The sequence below is a fragment of the Phytophthora cinnamomi genome (assembly GCF_018691715.1).
Source record: "Phytophthora cinnamomi strain GKB4 chromosome Unknown Contig36, whole genome shotgun sequence".
Lineage (NCBI taxonomy): Eukaryota > Oomycota > Peronosporomycetes > Peronosporales > Peronosporaceae > Phytophthora > Phytophthora cinnamomi.
In genome coordinates this window covers 152,691-175,728 of record NW_027150969.1, presented here as the reverse complement: position 1 = coordinate 175,728, position 23,038 = coordinate 152,691, and the positions used below count along the sequence as shown (strand labels likewise).

The window sequence follows — 23,038 nt, the reverse complement described above, 5'->3', positions numbered from 1 at the left end:
ACTTCAAGGACAATGGCGAGCGAAGACCACTGTCTGCTGCAGAGTTGGGTATGCTTCAAAGCTACGTGAAACAATGGGCAAAAACTCGTGTGTTGTTGGCGACTGTTGTCGGTTATTAATAGTATGGAACTGCAACACGTGCCTTCGGAAAAAGCATGTGTACATATAGTACAGTGAGCTGCTGCAGCATTCTTCGATGTGCATCGCTCGTACTTAATCCATGGGCCCAACTCTGTTGTCTAGCCACTGCACATTCCATAAGTTTCCTCGGACTCAGCAAACCTTTTCATTCTCTCTTCACCTCAGCTGCCAGAATACTACGCTGCGCCATGACCAAGTGGTTTCTCGTGCTCGTTGCAGCGCTCACCCTTCTCGTGAGCAGTGATGCCCTTGTGGCCCCCGCGCTTTCGTCCGAGATCAAGCCGATGAGCGTCTCAGACGTAAACCAGGCCACCCAGGTGAACATGAACAGCAAGCGATCGCTCCGTGGCCTCAAGACGACTGACAACGCAGCTGATGAAGAGAGGATTGGAGTACCTGGGCTCGTTCAAACGGTGGAGACCGTGGTGGCCAAATCCAAACCCGGTCAGCTCATCCAGAAGTGGAAGCTAGCGAGAATTGCGAAGAGGGAGGCTGTCGTGGATAAATTGGTCAAGGGTAGGGCCAGCTACGAAGAATTGAGCAAAAAGCATGTCACATTTGAGGAATATGCCAAGGCGCTGGGAGTTACAGCAGCTGATTACAACTACGAGTTTATCGCTTTCAAGCCTGTAAGACTCTCGATAGCGCAAAAATACGGTCGTTTTCTCGACAACAAGTTGATGAGCAGGGGCTTCCTCAAAAAAAGGTATGATTCAAGCCCAGATCTCAGTGAGTGACGCGCTACCTTTATCGTGAAGTAGTAGCGTTGCCACTTTCGGGTCAGAAAACCTATAGCAGTGCGTAGTTACTAGTACTAATACAAATGTACCATTAACCACCTCTGCAAAAAGCAACCTCCCCTCCACATCACCTTGTGTTGCGCAACATGTCCGCAACTCAATGCAGACAAGGTTGTGTTGAAGAGACCAGCACTATTTAAACCACAATACTTAACTTGGCCGTGTTCGAGCAGTTCCGCGACAAGAAGTTCAAGTTCAAAATGGGCGACACCTTGCGGTAGCACAAGCTGTAGAACGCCTACACTGTTTCAACAACACATGAACAAGTTCACCTACGTGTATATAACAAGCTGGCGGACGAGTTGGCTAATTTAGCAATGCGCGGTCCGAACACGAGCAGCACTGATGACGATCGCATGAGGAAGAAGAGTCCAACACCGGCTCCGCACGTGATGGCGTGGTGTGTGCAGGCACCCATCCCATCACTGCGTCGTCGGCAGCACTCCCTTCCGGCACAGAGCACTTGTTCACACACGAGGCAGATAGCTGGGTTCTCCACCGTTTTCCACGTCTGCTTGCACTTACTCTTACCCAGAACTTCCGAGTGCAGATCTGTGTACGAAGACGCCAGCTTCACAAGGCGAATGTTCGCAAAGTGGAACAGATTCTTGTGTTGCTGTGCGTCCGGTTCCAGTCGAAGAGGCAGCTTCGGCATGTCTCGCAAGTTTCCACGCGTGATCAGCACCTCGCGTTCAGTCGAGTCCTTATCCTCTGTGGACACCAATTCTTGAATGGCTTCAACAACCGACTCAGCATGCCCGTGTTGCTTGTAGCGGGACTGTAATTCGTCGGCTACTGCAGCGCTGGTAGGACGAACACGAAGCTCGAGCGCAGCCTGCAGGAGCTGCTCCCTGGGTAAAGATGACAAAACCAATCTCGACATATTGCAATGGTGGAACTCCACAGGTAAACCAGCATATCCGAAGCTTACCATGGTGGCAAAGGCGGTGCATTCCGGCGTCAAGCGCCGTATCGGAAAGAAATTTCTCCACTGCGGGAACCGTAATGTGTAAATCGCGGAATTCCCTCAATCCATCGATGCTAGATGATATTCTCGTAGTGAGATCTAATAGCAATCTCATCGACTGAGAGTAAAGATGAACTCACAATATATTGTACAATTTGTTTTGAATGGCTCTGTTTGTATATAATGGGCCGGGTAAAGTTCGGGTACCCGAGCGGTGCTGTCGGGCGGGTGCGGGTACCCGAGGTGAACAAGAGGAGCGATCGGGCGGGTGCGGGTAACCCGAAAATGGCCATTTGCGAGCTCTGGTCGACAAGCTCCTCACCCGCCAGCAGCTGAGTAATTCTCGGCAATCCAATCTGTTGGCATGTCGTGGTAGTTTGTGCTAAGCCGCAGAGAGCTCACGAAGTTAGCACTCCACGACGCACCAGGGTCCTGGTCACCTGCAGCTCGAGAACGCCACTGCAGCGACACAGAGAGCGCAGATCGTCTTGCTAAACATCATCTTGGGTGGTCGAGTGGGTAGAGTGCGTCGGTCTTGAACACGGGTAGCTGGGTGGAGCTGGGTGTGCGGTGGATCCGGAAACGGATAATGGCTCCAAGATACAACTTAGTGTTAGCCGACGAACATCACCACAAAGCATGCCACTGTCGAGAGGATGCCTCTCTACCGGTGACGGACGAGACCGCATCGGCCAGCCAACGAAGGTCACCGGATGACGACCAGTAGGTGAAGGTTGTGGCTGTAGCAGCTGCTGCCAGCAGCCTGCCTCCTATATCGCGCTGTTGATCCAGTACACCTATCGCATAAGAAAGTAACGCGCAGACACTCACGCGACTCACTGCCTCAGTAACTACAGCGCATTGACGAGCAGTGTCATGCAACTAACGAGCAAAGAGCAAAAGAGTGAAGAGTAAATGGCGTGGCCATTCGATTCAACGGCCTAGGTCGGGGTAAACGCTAAGCTTTCGACAGGGTTTTCAATTTTGATACGAAGATAGAACATGACGCCACAGCATTCGTATCGGTTCGCTCTGGGCAATTTGCTCACGTCAGGAAGGCCTCGTACGGAGCCGGGTTCCAGTCCGGGAAAAACTTGGCCACCGTCTCGTTCACCTCCTGCTCCGACCCGGCCACGCCGCGACCGTCCTCGCCCAGGGCCGTCAGGAACGCCGTGAAGTCGGTGTCGAACTTCTTCATGTTCTCTTCGTAGGTGATGTAGCGCACCTCGATCTTCTTGCCCAGCTTCTTCTCCGCCAGCGCGTGGATCTGCAGCGGTGACAGACGCTCGGCCTCGAAAGGCAGCTTGGCATTTTCGAGCGCGCTCTTCGGAGCCGTCGACAGCACGTGCGCCACAAAGCGACCGGCGTCCGTGCGCGATGTGATGCTGTAGGGCGTCTCGCCTTTGCCCACGACGTTCATGTAGCCCTCGTCGAAGTGGTAGTCCATGAAGATCGGCAGGAACTCGGCGAATATGCCCGTGTAGAAGGTGGTGGCCGGCAGCTGCATCAGCCAGCAGGTCCTGCACCACCTTCTTGTAGGCGTTGGGGCCCTCGGTGACCTTGACGCCGTACTCGGCGGGTACGAAGAGCTGGATGCCGGCTGCCTTGGCTGCGCGCACAATGGGCGGCTGCACGTCCAGGTGGTAGGGCGACACAGCGCTCACTGCGACTTCGCTGCCAGCCAGCGCCTTCTTCACGACGCCCTCGTCGGTGTACGAGACCTTGAAGAGCTTGGCACCGCGCGCCTTGAGGGCCTGCAGAGCCTCCTGGCTGTCGTCCCGCGTGAGGATGGAGACGGCCGCGCCCTTCTTGAGGAGTTCATCGGCGACGGTGCCGCCGATGCCGCCGGCTCCGATGATGGCGAACTTTGTGTAAGCAGACATGGTAGCTGGTGTGGATGAGGAGGGTCTTGGATGAAGTGGTTGCTTGTGTCCGACAAAGACTTTTCACTTGTGAGGTGAGAGGTGCGCACACTCTGCAGCTAAATGCATAGATAGAGACACTCGAGGCTGGAAAAGGCATGTCCTTGTGGCACCTCGTGCTGAGTGCTGCGTCTGCTGATGGAGTTGACGCACCAGGAACGTGCACTGAGGACGGTATCCGTATTTAACTCCGTAAATAGGGAAATATCCGTAGATAGCGATCATTATGGCCAAGTTAGTTTCTGCATAACCCAGAGTTACCTTATTTGATACGTCTTGAAGCAATCACAAGCGCTACTCGATCTCTCACGTAAATTATTACTGAAGTGTGATCGCTATCTACGTCAAGTATCATAGCTATCTACGGATATTACCCTATTTACGGAGTTAAATACGGATACCGTCCTCAGTGCACGTTCCTGGTGCGTCAACTCCATCAGCAGACGCAGCACTCAGCACGAGGTGCCACAAGGACATGCCTTTTCCAGCCTCGAGTGTCTCTATCTATGCATTTAGCTGCAGAGTGTGCGCACCTCTCACCTCACAAGTGAAAAGTCTTTGTCGGACACAAGCAACCACTTCATCCAAGACCCTCCTCATCCACACCAGCTACCATGTCTGCTTACACAAAGTTCGCCATCATCGGAGCCGGCGGCATCGGCGGCACCGTCGCCGATGAACTCCTCAAGAAGGGCGCGGCCGTCTCCATCCTCACGCGGGACGACAGCCAGGAGGCTCTGCAGGCCCTCAAGGCGCGCGGTGCCAAGCTCTTCAAGGTCTCGTACACCGACGAGGGCGTCGTGAAGAAGGCGCTGGCTGGCAGCGAAGTCGCAGTGAGCGCTGTGTCGCCCTACCACCTGGACGTGCAGCCGCCCATTGTGCGCGCAGCCAAGGCAGCCGGCATCCAGCTCTTCGTACCCGCCGAGTACGGCGTCAAGGTCACCGAGGGCCCCAACGCCTACAAGAAGGTGGTGCAGGACCTGCTGGCTGAGGTGCAGCTGCCGGCCACCACCTTCTACACGGGCATATTCGCCGAGTTCCTGCCGATCTTCATGGACTACCACTTCGACGAGGGCTACATGAACGTCGTGGGCAAAGGCGAGACGCCCTACAGCATCACATCGCGCACGGACGCCGGTCGCTTTGTGGCGCACGTGCTGTCGACGGCTCCGAAGAGCGCGCTCGAAAATGCCAAGCTGCCTTTCGAGGCCGAGCGTCTGTCACCGCTGCAGATCCACGCGCTGGCGGAGAAGAAGCTGGGCAAGAAGATCGAGGTGCGCTACATCACCTACGAAGAGAACATGAAGAAGTTCGACACCGACTTCACGGCGTTCCTGACGGCCCTGGGCGAGGACGGTCGCGGCGTGGCCGGGTCGGAGCAGGAGGTGAACGAGACGGTGGCCAAGTTTTTCCCGGACTGGAACCCGGCTCCGTACGAGGCCTTCCTGACGTGAGCAAATTGCCCAGAGCGAACCGATACGAATGCTGTGGCGTCATGTTCTATCTTCGTATCAAAATTGAAAACCCTGTCGAAAGCTTAGCGTTTACCCCGACCTAGGCCGTTGAATCGAATGGCCACGCCATTTACTCTTCACTCTTTTGCTCTTTGCTCGTTAGTTGCATGACACTGCTCGTCAATGCGCTGTAGTTACTGAGGCAGTGAGTCGCGTGAGTGTCTGCGCGTTACTTTCTTATGCGATAGGTGTACTGGATCAACAGCGCGATATAGGAGGCAGGCTGCTGGCAGCAGCTGCTACAGCCACAACCTTCACCTACTGGTCGTCATCCGGTGACCTTCGTTGGCTGGCCGATGCGGTCTCGTCCGTCACCGGTAGAGAGGCATCCTCTCGACAGTGGCATGCTTTGTGGTGATGTTCGTCGGCTAACACTAAGTTGTATCTTGGAGCCATTATCCGTTTCCGGATCCACCGCACACCCAGCTCCACCCAGCTACCCGTGTTCAAGACCGACGCACTCTACCCACTCGACCACCCAAGATGATGTTTAGCAAGACGATCTGCGCTCTCTGTGTCGCTGCAGTGGCGTTCTCGAGCAGCATGGTGGGCGCTTCTCTGGAAGCAACCCATACCTATGCGAAGGTTGACAGCTACGGCAACGGCAACGGTAACGGCGGCAACGCGGTCGTCATGAACGTTGGAGTGATGGCTGGCGCCGGTGTTGGTATCGGTCTCGGCGTGGGTGTGAATGCCGGTGCTAAAGTTGGTGCTGGTGTCGGCCTAGGAGGCGGGAACCAGCCTAGTGCTGGTGTTGGGGCCACGGTATATGCCGGTGTCGGAGTCAGGGAGTCGGTGTGAATGCTGGCGCAAACGTCGGCGTTGGTGGCGTTGGTGTCAAGGCGGATGCAGGTCTTGGAGTGAAGGCCGATCTTGGTGGCGTTGGCGTGAACTGTCAGGCCCACCTCTGGCCTGCTCGCGGCCAGAGGCTTGAAGTTCCTGTGGCAGCTACCCGAGAGGGTCAGCCGTCACAGTGAACATGCATTTTGTAGGAAAAACATGAAAAAGAAACATGGAACATGCATTTAGTAGAAAAGAAATGAAAAGAAAACAAAAAGACGCAGGGTAGCACATAGTCAAGGAAAACCCCACAAATACGCAAAGAGAGCCCTGTGCTCGCGTAGGAGCACAGCGAGGCATGCATGTTAGACTAGCAGTAGCAATTCAGTATTAAATAAACTGGCTACCCCGCACATCGACCACAACTACCGCGCTTCTCGACAGGACCAACACTCGCACCCACTTCAACGACAAACACTCTTCGGGCCCAACGCGACATGAACGCAGATGCCGGCCTCGGCCTAAAGGCTGGCGTCAGTGGTATCAGCGTGAAGGCAGATACCGGTCTCAAGGAAGACGCCGATGCTGGTCTAGGCGCGAAGGCCAGCATCGATGGTGTCGGTGGCAAGGTTGGCGTGGCCGGAGTTGACGTGAAGGCGGCTGCTGACCTCGGCGTGAAAGCTGGTCTTGGTGTTGCAGCCGGTTAGTCAGTTTTTGTTCTTGGTAGCCCGGCACAGCAAAATTTGGCGAAGCGAAGACCAGGACGACAACCGTCACCGCTCGACCTCTCACGCGTCATCGACCTCTCACGTGTCATCGACCTCTTCAAAGGCATCGAAAAAGTCCAAGATCTCCCACAGCGCATAACTCGGCCAATTTTAGGAAGTAGCGTAGGCTATTTTCTTTAACAGATTTTCTCTTTTACTTTCTTTTAGTCAGTGCCCCTAAAAGTAGATTGGTCCCACCGGTATCAAGTTTCAAGGGTGAACACACAAAGTACGAAGTTTTCGCGTGTTCAAGATGGCGGATCCGGCTCAACTAATGCATAGTATGTTGGCGGCCATGGAGAAGCAGACAGAATTGATCGACGAGCTGCGCAAGTCAAGGCAGCTGTCGCAACTAAAGCTGGATGGGATAAAAATGCCCAGCTACGGGGGGACGCTCAAGGAATCGTTCCAACTATACCGGGAGCAGGTGGAGCAGTACTTTTTAGCTAAGGGCATAGACTGGAAGGATAGTAAGTGGACGCATTTTGGCTGTGTTAGCGGGATCGCAGAAGTATGGAGCCGCGCAGTGGCACATCGTCAAGAAGGACGATGTGAAGAGTGTGGAGGACTTCTTTTTGATGCTGGAGGAAGAGTTCGTGCCTCCGGATCTGCAAGAACGTCTTCGGGACCAGATGAATGACTTGAAGAAGCGTCAGTATCGAGACTTGCCCGATTATATCAGCAAGTTCAGGCACTTGATTACTCAAGTCAAGGAGATGAGCGAACTGGACAAGATCATGTACTTCTTGCGTGGTCTGCCGTCAAGTATTCGAGAGGAAGTCCAGTATCGCAAGAGTGCAACGTTGACCGACGCTATTACCGTAGCGCTCGACTATGATCGGTCTCACGCGCATCGTGGACGCTCGGATGGAGCACGCGACAGACCGAGGTACCGATCGTACGACAACAGACGATCGAAGAGCAACAACGATGGACCAGTGCCGATGGAGATCGACAACGTAAGGGTACCGTCGAAGGAGGAATGTATGCGCCGAAACCTGTGTTTCCGGTGCGGGAGTAGCGCCCATCGGGCTCTCCAATGTCCGATACAGCCGCAGCAGACGCAAATGGCTAAGCGGAATGCGCCGAAGTACAACAACTCGGGCAGTAATCAAGGGCGTAAGCCGAGGATGAACATGGTCCTCGATGATGACGAACAGGTGGATACTTTCGTCATGGATCGCGTGACTATGAGTGTGGCTGACATCCAGGAACAAGCGGATGAGTTGCAGGCATTCGTGGACAAGGCACGTGTACAAGTGGAAGAGACTGTCACTGCAGCGTCAGAAATGACGGAAGATGCTGGCTCGTGTGGACTACAGCCAGTTGAAAAACCGAGTTTGCATGCGATGCAACCGGAATTGGAGTCTGGTGTGTGCGGATCGCCGCCAGAGCAGGAAGTTGAGTTGCATGAGAAGCAGCCAGCGAAGTTGGTTCAGCAAGGATCGCAACCAACAAGTACAACGGAGACCTTGAAGGTGAACGCAGTGAAGTCCGAACGTACGAGTAACCTTTTCATCAGGAAGGGTCGCATCAATGGCAGAGATGTCCGAATTCTGTTGGACACGGGTGCAAGCACGAACATGATTATGCCAGGTTTGGCTAGTAATGTGCTTCTGTCAAGACGACTTCAAGCTCAGCGCTTTGATGGCACGTTGACACCGGCGACGGATGTCAATGTCAAACACGTGGAAGCGCCAGTGAGCATGGATGGGTACTTCTTTCCAGCGATCGAGTTCGTGGAATGGAAGTTGCCGGAGTCGCACGACGTCATTTTGGGGAAACCGTGGTTTAAGGACTACAACCCTCAAGTGGATTGGCAAAAGGAGGAGGTTGTCATACCTGACCGGATGCAATTCATCGACGTCGATGCACCGTCGTTCTCGCACAACTTGAAGGAAGGCGAGTATGAGCAGGTGTTTCGGGTGAAGATACAACTTGTGCCCGAAGTGGAAGGAATTCCAGAACCGATCTTCAACGTAGTCGGTAAGGAGTTCAAGGATGTGTTTCCGGAGCAATTACCAGACGGATTGCCTCCGATGCGTGAAGTCAACTTTGAAGTGACGTTGAAGAAGGGGGCTCAACCAAGCTCTCGTGCACCGTTCCGCATGTCGAAGATGGAACAGGATGCTTTCGAAGAATTTGTCAAAGACAAGTTGAAGAAAGGATGGATTGAAGTGTCGAACTCGCCGTGGGTTTCGAACATCTTCGCTATCCCGAAGAAGGACCCAGTCACAGGTCAAATGCCGAAAAGGGCTGAGTGGTTGCGTAGCGGCAATTTGAAGATTCCGTTGCGTTGGGTGTTCGACTACCGCTATCTCAACAGCGTGACTGTCATTGCCAAGATCCCGTTGCCATTAATCGAGGAGTTGTTCGATAAGATGGTAGGTTGTGTCATCTACACGTTGATCGACCTTGCGCAGGGATATCATCAAATGCTGGTGGTGAAGTCAAGTCGTCCGTACACTGCGTTTCGAACACACAAGGAAACGTATCAGTGGTGTGTAGCGCCCATGGGAGTGGCTGGAATGCCAGGGACATGGTCCAGGCTCATGCACAAGCTGTTCGACAAGTACGAATTTGTCGTCGTGTATCTCGATGACATCTGCGTCTTCTCGAAGAGTATGGAGGAGCATGTGGAACGTCTGCGTGCAGTTTGTATGGTACTGCGTCGCGAGAAGCTTTTTGCGCACATGGCAAAGTGTTCGTTTGGTCAGTCCGAAGTGGCTTTCCTAGGACATGTTGTCTCGCAGGCAGGAGTAAGCGTTGATCCGCGTAAGACGGAAGCGATAGCCAAGTATCCGACTCCGACGAATCGAAAGGAGTTGTTGAGTTTCTTGGGTTTGGCAGGATATTATCGCAGATTTATCTGTTATTTTGCCGAGATTGCTCGTCCGTTGAGGGGTTTGACGAAGGGAGATGCCCCATGGAATTGGACAAAGCCTGTGGAGGACGCGTATTTGCATCTCAAGCTCGCACTTCAGCAAGCGCCGACGCTGAAGTTGCCGGACTTTGAGCGACCGTTTATCGTGACGACAGACGCGTCAGGACATTGTATTGGTGGAGTTCTGTCACAGAAGTATGATGGAGCAGATCATCCGATTGCCTTCTATTCGAAGAAGTTGGATAAACATGAGCGTGGATGGCCTACGCATGAGAAGGAGCTACTAGCTATCAAAGTGGCTACGGAGAAGTGGAGACACTATCTGTGTGGACGCCCATTCGACGTCTACACGGATAACGCAGCGTGTTCGTGGATGTTGCATCACACACGAGTGTCACCAAGATGGCTCGCTTTTTGACGCACTTTTCGCAGTACACGTTTACTTTGCATCATGTGCGAGGTAAGATGAACGTTGTAGTGGATGCGCTCTCACGGCCTCCACCGGATGGACTGGAAGACGAAGAGGAGAAAGAAGCACCTCTTCCGGATGTGACGTATACGTTTCATGACTGCGACGACGAATGCGCGAAGAATGCCGCACCAGTTCATGACCACCGTATTAAGTCTGCAGTGTTGCGCAACTTGTCAACGGATGATACTCACCTGTTACTCGACGATGTCGACTTACGGGGGGAGGGTCGCCCGATTGGTGTAGCACAGCAGCAAGTCAACAGCGTCGACTATCATTTTGTAAGTCCGCCCTTAAAGCACTTGGCACCTGAGACGAAAAGAGCGTTTCAGGAAGGATACGAATTAGACCCTGCTTTCAAGCAACAGAGGTCTAATGGAGCAGGAAAGGAGAAGTTCGTCAAGCACAATGGGCTTCTGTTTTTCAAACAGACGAAAGGCGAAACTGTCTATCGACTTTGTGTGCCGAAGGTAAAAGAGCTTCGCACAAATGTCATGATCGAATTTCATGATGGAAAGACGTCCGCGCATCCTGGAAGTCGACGTACGTACCTGAAAGCAGCGCAAGGGTACTACTGGCCGACTATGGACCGCGACGTAAGGGAATACGTTCGCACATGTGAGACTTGTGCACGATGGAAGTCCAGCAGTCAGAAGAAAAAAGGACTACTGATGCCGATACCAGTACCAAAGGAATGCTGGGAAGTGGTGTCAATAGATTTCATCACGGGTTTGCCAGTGTCGGAAGGGTTTGATGCAATACTAGTTGCAGTGGACAAGTTGTCCAAGCGAGCGAAGTATGCACCAACGTATTCGACAGCTGACGCGAAGGACACGGCTAAAGTGTTCTTTGATGCAGTTGTTCGGCATCACGGATTGCCGAAGGTCATCATTAGTGATCGCGACTCGAAGTTCATCTCGGACTTTTGGAAGTCATTGATGAAGTTGATGGGTATCAAACTCAGCATGACAACTGCGCACAGAGCTCAGGCAGATGGCCAGACAGAGCGCCAGAACCTCGTGCTCGAAAATGCATTGAGATGTATGATCTCGTATCACGGTGACGATTGGGTTAAGCACCTAGGGACTATCGAATATGCGCATTCGATCCTCGTCAACGCGTAGTTCGCGCCATTCGAACTTGACACAGGACGTAAGGTGTCAAACATTGTGGAGATGAAAGACCGGCTTCAATCGGAGAATGATGTGACGCTCGCGGAGTTCGCGAAGAACTTTGCGAAGGAGCGACAGGAGATCGTAGAACGTGCTCAGAAGAATTTGGAAGAAGCTCAAGCAAGACAAAAGAAGTACTACGATCGCAAGCGCAGACAAGTTGTCTTTAAAAGAGGTGACTTAGTGCTGCTCGACACGAAGAACTTACCGCTGAAAACCGTAAACAAGAACACGGAATTGAAGAAAGCGAAATTAGCGGCTAAGAAGGTTGGACCGTTCGTGATTGAACGTATGGTGAACGACAACGTGGCGAAGTTGATACTTCCGCGCACGATGAAACGTCTTAATCCGACATTCAACGTGGAGTTACTGACCCATTACCAAATGAATCGTGAGGATTTTCCAAATCGACCGATTCCGAAGGCTGTACCTCTAATCTTGGACGAGGACACTGGAGAAGAACTCTACATTGTGGAGAAACTGCTCAAGAAATGAACTAGACGTCGCAAACGTCAATGGCTCGTGAAGTGGCATGGGTTGCTGGAGCATGAGGCAACCTGGGAAAGCGAAGCGCAGATCAAGCACGTTTCGCATTGGCGTCAACCCCTGGATGAGTATCGACTCCGCCAACGCGAAGTCAACCAGGGGGAGATGTCAGGCCCACCTCTGGCCTGCTCGCGGCCAGAGGCTTGAAGTTCCTGTGACAGCTACCCGAGAGGGTCAGCCGTCACAGTGAACATGCATTTTGTAGGAAAAACATGAAAAAGAAACATGGAACATGCATTTAGTAGAAAAGAAATGAAATGAAAACAAAAAGACGCAGGGTAGCACATAGTCAAGGAAAACCCCACAAATACGCAAAGAGAGCCCTGTGCTCGCGTAGGAGCACAGCGAGGCATGCATGTTAGACTAGCAGTAGCAATTCAGTATTAAATAAACTGGCTACCCCGCACATCGACCACAACTACCGCGCTTCTCGACAGGACCAACACTCGCACCCACTTCAACGACAAACACTCTTCGGGCCCAACGCGACATGAACGCAGATGCCGGCCTCGGCCTAAAGGCTGGCGTCAGTGGTATCAGCGTGAAGGCAGATACCGGTCTCAAGGAAGACGCCGATGCTGGTCTAGGCGCGAAGGCCAGCATCGATGGTGTCGGTGGCAAGGTTGGCGTGGCCGGAGTTGACGTGAAGGCGGCTGCTGACCTCGGCGTGAAAGCTGGTCTTGGTGTTGCAGACGTCAAGGTGGATGCTGGGGTCAGTGCCGGCGCGAACGTCGGTGTTGGTGTAGGCGGGAAGGTAGATACCGGTGTCGGCGTGAAGGCTGGTGTTGGTGGTGTCGCCATCAAGGCTGATGCCGACCTCAGGGTCAAGGCTGGCGTGGGTGGTGTTGACGCGAAGGCTGGTGCCGCAGTCGGTGCCAATATTGGCGGTACCGGAGTCAAGGCGGGTGCCGATGCCGGCGTTAATGTCGGTATCGGGGGTGTTAAACCTAACACCGATGGGAAGACTGGAGGCGGCTACTCGAACGGCGTGAGCCCTGCGGTGAGTCTTAAGGCCACCAAACCGCAGTGCAAGCTGCTGGGAAGGCGAGTGCTTACCGTAACCTGCGGGCGTAGTTTGTAGCGTAGTTTGTTGGTGAGAGAGCGGCCTGCGCCACTGTACAATACACCATCGCGATTTTTGCCATTAATCACGCTGTGTGCGCTTCGTGAAACGTGATCTGTTGGTGTCTTGTAGCACAACGTGAACACCACACCGCGATCGTCCTCACAGGTAGCCGTAAGGAAGACCACGAAGTCCGCGTTGTTTTTCTCCTCGAAGTCAACATAGCGTAGATCGCTATTGTCATGGCTCCCTCTAGAGCTCTTGTTGCGAGAGCAGATGAGTAGTCGATCTATCAAATACTGTAGTACGTACATGCAGTGCTGTATTATACTGTAATATGTAGAACTATCCACGCAACGAAAGATTTGCGCAGTGCGGACTACCGGCAACGACTATCCACTAGCTGTGTTGACGGCCATGGCTCTGCTTGTAGTGCGACACTACTGAACGCAGATTCCGTCATGCTCGGCGTCACAAAAGTGCCTTTGACAATTTCTAGCGAAACGTAGCCATCCGCAACGTCACGCAATCCACGTCTGCGACGTGTGGCAAACCTAACGCCTGCTGAAGAATATACACGCATATTATTCATACACGTGTGCTGCTTTCTCGCATGTCAACACTGCGCTTCGCCTTGCAGGTTGCCGGACGTTGTCCCACCATCTCCCACGTGAGGCATTTCCACGCTGCTGATTGGCTCTCAACTGCTGTGTGGTCCACGCCGACCGCTATCCGATCTTCAGCCTGACGTCACACAATCCAAAAAGCTCCCAAGAGCTCACCAAGGACCCCCCAAGCAGCACCAAGCAGCGCCTCCCCCCCCCCCTTCTCCCCCTCCCCCTCAACCCCCACACGATGAGCATGAGCGTGGTGTACGACTACATCGTGATCGGCGGCGGCAGCGGCGGCATGGCCTCAGCCCGCCGCGCCGCCACGTACGCCGCCAAGGTGCTGGTGGTGGAGCGCGGCCGCGAGTTCGACGGCATGGGCCTGGGCGGCACGTGCGTGAACTTCGGCTGCGTGCCCAAGAAGGTCATGTTCAACGCGGCGGCGCACGTGGAGCACCTGGCGCGCAACCAGGACTACAGCATCCGCACGGCGCCGCGGGCCTTCGCGTTCGGCGACTTCGACTGGGCCAACATGAAGACCAAGCGCGACGCCTACATCCAGCGCCTCAACGGCATCTACGAGCGCAACCTGGGCAACGCGCAGGTGGACCACGTGCAGGGCATCGCCAAGCTCGTGGCCAAGGACAAGGTGGAGGTGGCCGGCCAGGTCTTCACGGGCAAGCACGTGCTGGTGGCGCCCGGCGGCGTGCCCAGCGTGCCGGACCTGCCCGGCATGGAGCACGTGATCGACAGCGACGGCTTCTTCAAGCTGAAGCAGCAGCCCAAGAAGGTGGCCGTGGTGGGCGCCGGCTACATCGCCGTGGAGATGGCCGGCATCTTCAACGTGCTCAAGAGCGACACCACGCTCTTCTGCCGCTTCGACCAGGTGCTGCGCAAGTTCGACCCGATCGTGCGCGACCTCGTGAACGAGGAGATGGAGAAGGCCGGCGTCACGTTCGTGCGCAACATGCGCGCCGCGCGCGTGGAGAAGCAGGCCGACGGCAAGCTCACGTTCGTCGTGACCATCGACGGCGAGGAGCAGAAGTTCCCCGACTTCGACGCCATCCTGTACGCCGTCGGGCGCGAGCCGCGCACCAAGGACCTCGGCCTCGAGGACGTGGGCATCAAGCTGTCCGAGGGCGGCTTCATTGAGGTGGACGCCCAGGAGAACACGTCCGTGCCGGGCGTGTATGCGATAGGCGACGCCACGGTGACGGGCTGGGAGCTCACCCCCGTCGCTATCGCTGCCGGCCGCCGTCTGGCCGATCGCCTCTTCGGCGGCGAGAAGGACGCGTGCCTGAACTACCACCAGATCCCGACCGTCATCTTCAGCCACCCGCCCATCGGCACGATCGGCTACACGGAGCCGGAGGCCGTGGCCAAGTTCGGCGAGGAGAACGTCAAGGTGTACACTAGCAAGTTCGTCAACCTGCTGCACTCCATGGCCGACCCGGAGCGCAAGGGCAAGACGGCCATGAAGCTGGTCACTGTGGGCGAGAAGGAGACTGTCGTGGGTGTGCACGTCGCCGGCGAGGGCGCCGACGAGATGATCCAGGGTTTCGGCGTCGCGGTCAAGATGAACGCCACCAAGGCCGACTTCGACAACATCGTGGCCATCCACCCGACGGCTGCGGAGGAGCTCGTGACCATGGCGCCGTGGGGCATGATCAAGGACAAGATCGTGCTGTCCCCCGAGCCGGCGCGCTCCGCCCCCACGCCCAAGCAGTAAGTAGATTCACTGCAGAATTGGCCGAGACAAAATATTCATCGCTGTAGTGCTGACTGAGCCCTTTGACATTGATGCTCGCTTGGCGCGAGGCTAACCTAATAAGATGCAAACTTTGATGATGCACCGCATACTGGCCGGGTCACTACCATTCGCATCATTATCATCCCTTACTTGCCTTGCTGCTGCGGGCTGCTTTTCCATCCCAACTGTACGCGAATGGCCTACGCCAGAAACCAGTGTAATTTGTATGGAGCCAAACGGTGTTCACAAGAAGGGTGTGTAAAGCAAGCAAAGGTCAGGGGTCTGCGTATTGCCCACGGAGTTATCGAAATTGCTCGCAGGGTGCATGAAGCGAGCCGAAAAGGGCAGCAATTGCATTGAACACGGCATGGAACCCCCTGTAAAGTACTGGGATGCAATGCACCAACACATAGGCCAAGTGCTCAGCGCACAGGAAAATATGTTGAATTCGAAGTAGATGCTGCATGAGATATTTTGAAAACATCAATGATCATGAAGTGAATAATGTACGCCCGAAGTTCCGAGCATCACTTTAAAACTCCAAAAAGTGTTTCAAATGTTTTTTGGGCTCAAGGTTGTCGTTCGACTGATACATGGTATTGCCAACTACACGTACACAAAATGAAGTATTTTGGAGATGTGTACAAGAATTCGCTTGTTTGACAGTTTCCCAACTTTTTAGCACTTCTCCAGCCCAACTCACATATCAAGTGCACCAAACACAAGATCGAATGTACTTGCCGGCCTCGACAGCGAGAACTACGTTCGTCTTGACCTAGACCACCGAATCGGATGCACACACCTTACATGCTACGTAGTATTATGTATTCTGCAAGCACAAACTCCAACTAAATTCTTCAGCGTGTATTATACTACAAGCTGTAGAGTCGAGTGTAGTACTTCAGTAGTGTCATATCGAGATCTGCGAATTGGCGTAACTGTGCGTGGTGGTCGCAATCCTCGAGAAGGTCAATGACCGACGCACACCTTCAAACAAATATCACTCCACAGTAGATAATGAGAGGTGTACGCGACAAGAAGAACTGGGATACCCTAACGTTGCTGTAGCATCAGCGTCCACTATATTCAAGGTGCACAATACTCGGTGCTTTGGTCGATGTACCAACAGCAACACTAAATAGAAACCACGCGTGACTAGACTCGACGGTCTGGTTGACTGCGTGAACATCTGTACGTCAACGCGCATGCACACCTTCTTGCGTGCCCGCAGCGCTTACGCAATGAAGGACTCGTACTTGGCCGGGTTCCAGTCCGGGAAGAACTTGGCGGCCGTGTCCGCCACCTCCTGCTCTGTGCCCGCCACGCCGCGACCCTCCTCGAAGATGGTCGTGAGGAAGGCCACGAAGTCCGTGTTGAAGTTCTTCCTGTTCTCCTCCAAGTCCACGTAGCGCACCTCGATCTTCTTGTTCAGCTTCTTCTCCGCGAGGTCGCGGATCTGCAGCGGCGTGAGGCGCTCGGCCTCGAACGGCAGTCTGGCTCCCTCCAGCGCGCTCGTGGGGGCCGTCGACAGCACGTGCGCCACGAAGCGACCCACGTCCGTGCGCGACGTGATGCTGAAGGCCGTCTCGCCCTTGCCCACGACGTTCATGTAGCCCTCGTCGTAGTGGTAGCCGAGGAAGTAGGGCAGGAACTCGGCGAACAGGCCCGTGTAGAAGAGGGTGAAGGGCAACTCGTGCTGCGTGAGCAGGTCCTGCACCTCCTTCTTGGCCACGTTCGGGCCCTCCGTCACGCGCACGCCGTACTCGGCCGGCACGAAGAGCTGGATGCCCGCCGCCTTGGCCGCCGGCACGATGGCCTTCTGCACGCCCATGTGGTACGGCGACACGGTGCTCACGGCCACCTCGCTGCCGGTCAGCGCCTTCTTCACGGCGGCCTCGTCGTCGTACGAGACCTGCACGAGCGTGGCGCCGCGCGCCTTGAAGGTCTGCAGCTCCGGCTTGCTCTCGTCGCGCGTGAGGATGGTCACGGACACGGCCTCGCCCTTCTTGAGCAGCTCGTCCGCGACGGTGCCGCCGACGCCACCGGCTCCGATGATGGCGAACTTGGTGTAGACCGACATGTCTGTGGGGTCGACCGGGGTAGAGTGGGGTAGAGTGGGGTGGGGTGGTGGCTCGACTTGCGTCTTGCGGGGCGATTGAATAATGAGGTCGCAGCACGAGCGCGCCTACAGGTCTCGTGTCTCGCACGTTGGAGGCGCGAGGGCGACTGTGATCATGGCACGCTGTCCGTGCTGCTTGCTGCCCACGTGATCTCCGTCTAGCAGACTGTTACTGTAGTAGCAGTGTGCACGGGAATACCGTAAGTTGGGATCCCGAAAATAAGGCTGTGCTAGTGACGGGGCGTCATAACGCATTTCGTGATTTCTGCTCGATGAAGTTGGAAATATTGTGAAAAGCACTCAGAATGTCTAATCGGATAGTAAATCGGCTGATTTAGTGCCTTATTTAGAGACGGGAACCCTTATTTATTTCGATCCATCCCTTATTTAGAATTGGGTATCCCCAATTATAATCGCATGCAGCATCGCGTCAAAGCTATTTTAGAGTCGTACTCCAATGATTCCGAGGAAGGCACAAATAAATAGCGACGCAAACACTAGCAAAGATATCAGTCAAAACAGGAGGAATCAACAGGACGAGCAGAACCAGCGTCCGTGCCGAAATCGACCCAGAGGGCAGCTTTGATGACCTCTATGCGAGAGAGGAAGAGCGTAGCCGCGCTTTCCATATTAGAACGTTGCGCCCTGATACTATCTCTACTAAGCAGTCAAGGCGCCACTTTGGGCGTGATCTTCGCGGCATACATCGTGTCTCCGCTGTCTCTCCCTCACCACTGTTCTGACCAGATTTAAGCCGACTTACTCAGATTAGTACCCACATTAACTTCCTATTCAGTACAAATTACCACGTATCGTTTTTGCTCACAGCCCTGATTTACAGAGCTATACGGAGTGACAAAATCGCCGGTTTTCACAATACATGCTGCTATAATATATTGTATGGGATAGTTCATATTTTGGACATGTATTTCGATTGCGCACTCGGTTCTTGTCAATATGGCATAGCCAGTATTACTCGCCAAGTAACACGGCTGAACCCACACGATCCAGCGCGCACGGACAACCCAATGCATGCGCTGTAGCCTTCTTCCTTCATCTCTTGGGATTACTTAACTGAGGGCATGTGAAGCAGCTATGATATTTCTCGTCGCCTCGCCGCTGGAATGCTGCTCTTCGTTTGACAACGCACTTCTCAACTGGTTGGGAGGCATCTAAGTAACTAAGATCGAGCAACTTTTGGGGTCGTCCGCGCACGCTGCTTCGTGGATATCAGTCGATCCGACAGTGTAGAAATCTCACACATGCCGTATGGATCTCTCTACTTTCAGCAGAACGCTTACCAGTATCGCGAAATAGACTCTGTGCACCCGAATGACCCGTGATCGAGCAAACCAGCGAGAAAGCCAGCAACGGCAAGGTAAGCATGGAAGTCCGAGGATATTGAATAAACAGGGCACGAAGCCAATGGGCAAGCTCGAAAACACGGCACGCAATTAGTCTGAGACGACTCAGGGACTGCTATATAATTCCGAACACTCGTATAGAGATGAAAAGCCGCTACCGATGCAGTCCACAACTGTGTCGATGTCAAAGTAGTCGGCGAAGCACCGCCTCTGCTTCTGATAGGTGCGACGAGCGTCGTTCGATTAACTTTATCTACGGGTGTTGAAGCTGCACGTCGAAGTCACCAAGAGCCACGTTACGGTACCGGGAACGAATCACGGCTCGTCGCTACCCAAATCAGTTTTTCGAGACACACGCACTTGTTTTCGAGAACGATGCCTTATTTTCGGGATCCCAACTTACGGTATTCCCGTGCACACTGCTACTACAGTAACAGTCTGCTAGACGGAGATCACGTGGGCAGCAAGCAGCACGGACAGCGTGCCATGATCACAGTCGCCCTCGCGCCTCCAACGCGCGAGACACGCGACCTGTAGGCGCGCTCGTGCAGCGACCTCATTATCCAATCGTCCCCGCAAGACGCAAGTCGAGCCACCACCCCACCCCACTCTACCCCAATCTACCCCACCCGACCCCACAGCCATGGCGGTCTACACCAAGTTCGCCATCATCGGAGCCGGTGGCGTCGGCGGCACCGTCGCGGACGAGCTGCTCAAGAAGGGCGAGGCCGTGTCCGTGACCATCCTCACGCGCGACGAGAGCAAGCCGGAGCTGCAGACCTTCAAGGCGCGCGGCGCCACGCTCGTGCAGGTCTCGTACGACGACGAGGCCGCCGTGAAGAAGGCGCTGACCGGCAGCGAGGTGGCCGTGAGCACCGTGTCGCCGTACCACATGGGCGTGCAGAAGGCCATCGTGCCGGCGGCCAAGGCGGCGGGCATCCAGCTCTTCGTGCCGGCCGAGTACGGCGTGCGCGTGACGGAGGGCCCGAACGTGGCCAAGAAGGAGGTGCAGGACCTGCTCACGCAGCACGAGTTGCCCTTCACCCTCTTCTACACGGGCCTGTTCGCCGAGTTCCTGCCCTACTTCCTCGGCTACCACTACGACGAGGGCTACATGAACGTCGTGGGCAAGGGCGAGACGGCCTTCAGCATCACGTCGCGCACGGACGTGGGTCGCTTCGTGGCGCACGTGCTGTCGACGGCCCCCACGAGCGCGCTGGAGGGAGCCAGACTGCCGTTCGAGGCCGAGCGCCTCACGCCGCTGCAGATCCGCGACCTCGCGGAGAAGAAGCTGAACAAGAAGATCGAGGTGCGCTACGTGGACTTGGAGGAGAACAGGAAGAACTTCAACACGGACTTCGTGGCCTTCCTCACGACCATCTTCGAGGAGGGTCGCGGCGTGGCGGGCACAGAGCAGGAGGTGGCGGACACGGCCGCCAAGTTCTTCCCGGACTGGAACCCGGCCAAGTACGAGTCCTTCATTGCGTAAGCGCTGCGGGCACGCAAGAAGGTGTGCATGCGCGTTGACGTACAGATATTCACGCACTCAACCAGACCGTCGAGTCTAGTCACGCGTGGTTTCTATTTAGTGTTGCTGTTGGTACATCGACCAAAGCACCGAGTATTGTGCACCTTGAATATAGTGGACGCTGATGCTACAACAACGTTAGGGTATCCCAGTTCTTCTTGTCGCGTACACCTCTCATTATCTACTGTGGAGTGATATTTGTTTGAAGGTGTGCGTCGGTCATTGACCTTCTCGAGGATTGCGACCACCACGCACAGTTACGCCAATTCGCAGATCTCGATATGACACTACTGAAGTACTACACTCGACTCTACAGCTTGTAGTATAATACACGCTGAAGAATTTAGTTGGAGTTTGTGCTTGCAGAATACATAATACTACGTAGCATGTAAGGTGTGTGCATCCGATTCGGTGGTCTAGGTCAAGACGAACGTAGTTCTCGCTGTCGAGGCCGGCAAGTACATTCGATCTTGTGTTTGTTCTGTTCCGTATAATACTTACGATCATCGTGCATAGTGAAAGATGAACGAAGACCCGAAGAACCTCAGTTATTTCTTTTCATTTTCATGGTAAATCAGCTTTAGGTTTGCGGTGTGCCTGCACGTGAGTCCCTCTCAGCTCGGGGGATAACCGTTTTGGAGCCGTAGTGCACACCGCTGCAATGGAGCTAGTCTCGGCTGGCGGTTGTCCGGGAGGGGTCGCCCCGAACCGGTCGACCCTCCAACGCAGAAAGATTTCTCATCAGATCAACTCTATGCAAATCTCAACGGACGGGGACACATGCTATCGGACGCAGCGCGTCGACCCATGGCTACAACATCGAGAGCGGCCGGCACAGCTCAAGGACCACTATGTAGGCAAGCTGTGGGGAGTACGCTGTGTCAGCGATCCGACAACACCTCCATCCGACGCGAACCAGGCTGGCTCGCTCCGAACAAGACAACAGCCACAAGGCAAGTGCCAAGAAGAAAGAGTTCAAAAACGCAAGACGACGAGAAGAAGGGAAGAGCAGACCGCCGATGGTGGCTCCGCAACGGTCGAAGCACCAAGGAGCAAGAAATTCCAATCCGACGAGTAGTGCCGTACCACCCGTGGCAAGACGACGAGAAGACGCGACCCGATAATGGCTCTGCACGGCTCAAGCGCCGAGGAGCAAGAACTTCCGGGTGGGTGTTTTCAACACCAGCAACGTGAACTCGACCCAAGACACGGATGCGTGGGAATGCGTGGATACCAAGGGAGGCGTGAAGTATGACATGCAAGAACCAGGCACAGTTAACACACCACACGAAGCTGCACGAAACCCATGGAAGCATGACGACAACACTGAGGAGTAGGGTACATCGTGCTTGAACTCGATGTATAATTGCATGTTAGGACCCCCAGTCCCGGTTCACGGGGCTGTTGTGGGATGTGTATTGGTAGCTACCGCGGGGCCTCGGCTTTTGTCCGCAGGTTCCGAATACGGCGAGGATGCAGCGCAGCGCGCCTCGGGCGCAGTGGCCATGTCCCGCAACAAATTCCAATCCCTCTCAGCTCCGTAGTAGATCGGTTGGATTGACGAATTATCGCGTTAAGCAATTCATCTCGTCATCACCGTGTGTTATCTATTGCTTGGCCGCCGCCTTTTTCGCTACTTTTTCCAGATACAGTTTGACGACAGCAGTACGTTTGTCCATCGGCATGAACGGGTGTGCAAACTGCATGTGATGAAAAGCCTGAAGCTTGTTCTTGCCGGCCAAGGCCTCGATCATCTTTTCCACACCTTGAATCCCCGACCTCTCCTCGCTTTCTCTGTCGGCCTTGATGCTTCTGAGGAATCGCGCGGTTTCCGGTTTGATTTCTTTGACTGCGCCGGGAGAGCCCAGCTTCGAAAGTTGCGGTTGGTCGAGGTTCATAGCAACCGATTTTTCGGCAACGCTGGCAACAAACACCGAGGCAGTAACCATCACGAGGTAGCACACGCGCATCGCTGAGTTCTTGAGGATTCTTGTTCGAGTCTGTTTGGTTGTAGAGAAAATTGAGGAATGAGACTTGGGCGGCCATGCTGGGCGGCCAGTTGGCCGCCATCTGGCGACTATCCAGTGCGATACATGTACTTGAAGCGATTCGCGGGAAACATTTGATAGGGATCACAACGAATACACATGTATGAGTATCTTACAGCCCCGTTACGCGCACCTCTTCTTTCGCATTCCCTGCTATATCTGCTCATTCAGATCGTACAACGTCAATAAAATACTTGAAGTAAGCTTATTATAAAATACAATGTATTATACATGTACAGGCGAAGAGATTCGCGGGAAACATTTGAAAGGGATCACAGTAAAACGTTGAAAGCAAATCTCGACCAGCAATGATTTGCAGGTGCTTGTTGTTGGCCTACTCATGGGCGATTGGTTCAATCAACTGCCGCGCAATCGCCGCGGCACACTTGCATTGACTATAGGATTAGATTAAGTCCGAGAAAATCCCCCACTAGGTACGGATCTGGACTGACATATGACAGATTTGCAAGCATGAAGCTGGAGCTGGAGATGGTGGCAGTGAGAACGCGTCTCTAGTCCCAGCTTCTTCGCTACACTGCTGGATGAATGCCAAAATTAGCCAATCACACGTCACCAAGTCGTACGCGCACAGAGTG

At 54.3% G+C, this 23,038-nt stretch overlaps 8 protein-coding genes across 9 annotated transcripts; 4 read left to right on the top strand and 4 right to left on the bottom strand.

Moving 5' to 3' along the window:
• Nucleotides 1–329: 329 nt before the first annotated feature.
• Nucleotides 330–1,162, top strand: IUM83_18765 (putative secreted RxLR effector protein; the record flags this gene model as incomplete). Its single annotated transcript, XM_067943778.1, has 2 exons — nt 330–770; nt 1,115–1,162. 2 exons carry the CDS (start codon nt 330–332, stop codon nt 1,160–1,162), a joined length of 489 nt encoding a protein of 162 aa, XP_067792315.1.
• A 47-nt stretch (nt 1,163–1,209) lies between these two features.
• Nucleotides 1,210–1,596, bottom strand: IUM83_18764 (e3 ubiquitin-protein ligase; the record flags this gene model as incomplete). The annotated part of the gene is made up of 1 exon (XM_067943777.1): nt 1,210–1,596. One exon carries the CDS (start codon nt 1,594–1,596, stop codon nt 1,210–1,212), a length of 387 nt encoding a protein of 128 aa, XP_067792269.1.
• Nucleotides 1,597–2,953: 1,357 nt separating this feature from the next.
• Nucleotides 2,954–3,791, bottom strand: IUM83_18763 (Isoflavone reductase P3; the record flags this gene model as incomplete). Of its 2 annotated transcripts, XM_067943775.1 has the most annotated exons (3): nt 3,019–3,025; nt 3,099–3,409; nt 3,468–3,791. In XM_067943775.1, the coding sequence occupies 3 exons, from the start codon at nt 3,789–3,791 to the stop codon at nt 3,019–3,021; spliced, it is 642 nt and encodes a 213-aa protein (XP_067792313.1). The 2 variants fall into 2 exon arrangements, with proteins under 2 accessions (XP_067792314.1, XP_067792313.1); XM_067943776.1 differs by having other exon boundaries at nt 2,954–3,409.
• A 653-nt stretch (nt 3,792–4,444) lies between these two features.
• IUM83_18762 (Isoflavone reductase P3) lies at nt 4,445–5,284 on the top strand (the record flags this gene model as incomplete). The annotated part of the gene is made up of 1 exon (XM_067943774.1): nt 4,445–5,284. The coding sequence occupies one exon, from the start codon at nt 4,445–4,447 to the stop codon at nt 5,282–5,284; it is 840 nt and encodes a 279-aa protein (XP_067792265.1).
• Nucleotides 5,285–13,880: 8,596 nt separating this feature from the next.
• IUM83_18761 (glutathione-disulfide reductase) lies at nt 13,881–15,461 on the top strand (the record flags this gene model as incomplete). The annotated part of the gene is made up of 2 exons (XM_067943773.1): nt 13,881–15,358; nt 15,452–15,461. 2 exons carry the CDS (start codon nt 13,881–13,883, stop codon nt 15,459–15,461), a joined length of 1,488 nt encoding a protein of 495 aa, XP_067792318.1.
• A 1,156-nt stretch (nt 15,462–16,617) lies between these two features.
• On the bottom strand, nt 16,618–17,463 carry IUM83_18760 (Isoflavone reductase P3; the record flags this gene model as incomplete). The annotated part of the gene is made up of 1 exon (XM_067943772.1): nt 16,618–17,463. The coding sequence occupies one exon, from the start codon at nt 17,461–17,463 to the stop codon at nt 16,618–16,620; it is 846 nt and encodes a 281-aa protein (XP_067792266.1).
• A 2,046-nt stretch (nt 17,464–19,509) lies between these two features.
• Nucleotides 19,510–20,355, top strand: IUM83_18759 (Isoflavone reductase P3; the record flags this gene model as incomplete). Its single annotated transcript, XM_067943771.1, has 1 exon — nt 19,510–20,355. One exon carries the CDS (start codon nt 19,510–19,512, stop codon nt 20,353–20,355), a length of 846 nt encoding a protein of 281 aa, XP_067792295.1.
• Nucleotides 20,356–22,001: 1,646 nt separating this feature from the next.
• On the bottom strand, nt 22,002–22,364 carry IUM83_18758 (putative secreted RxLR effector protein; the record flags this gene model as incomplete). The annotated part of the gene is made up of 1 exon (XM_067943770.1): nt 22,002–22,364. One exon carries the CDS (start codon nt 22,362–22,364, stop codon nt 22,002–22,004), a length of 363 nt encoding a protein of 120 aa, XP_067792296.1.
• Nucleotides 22,365–23,038: the final 674 nt, after the last annotated feature.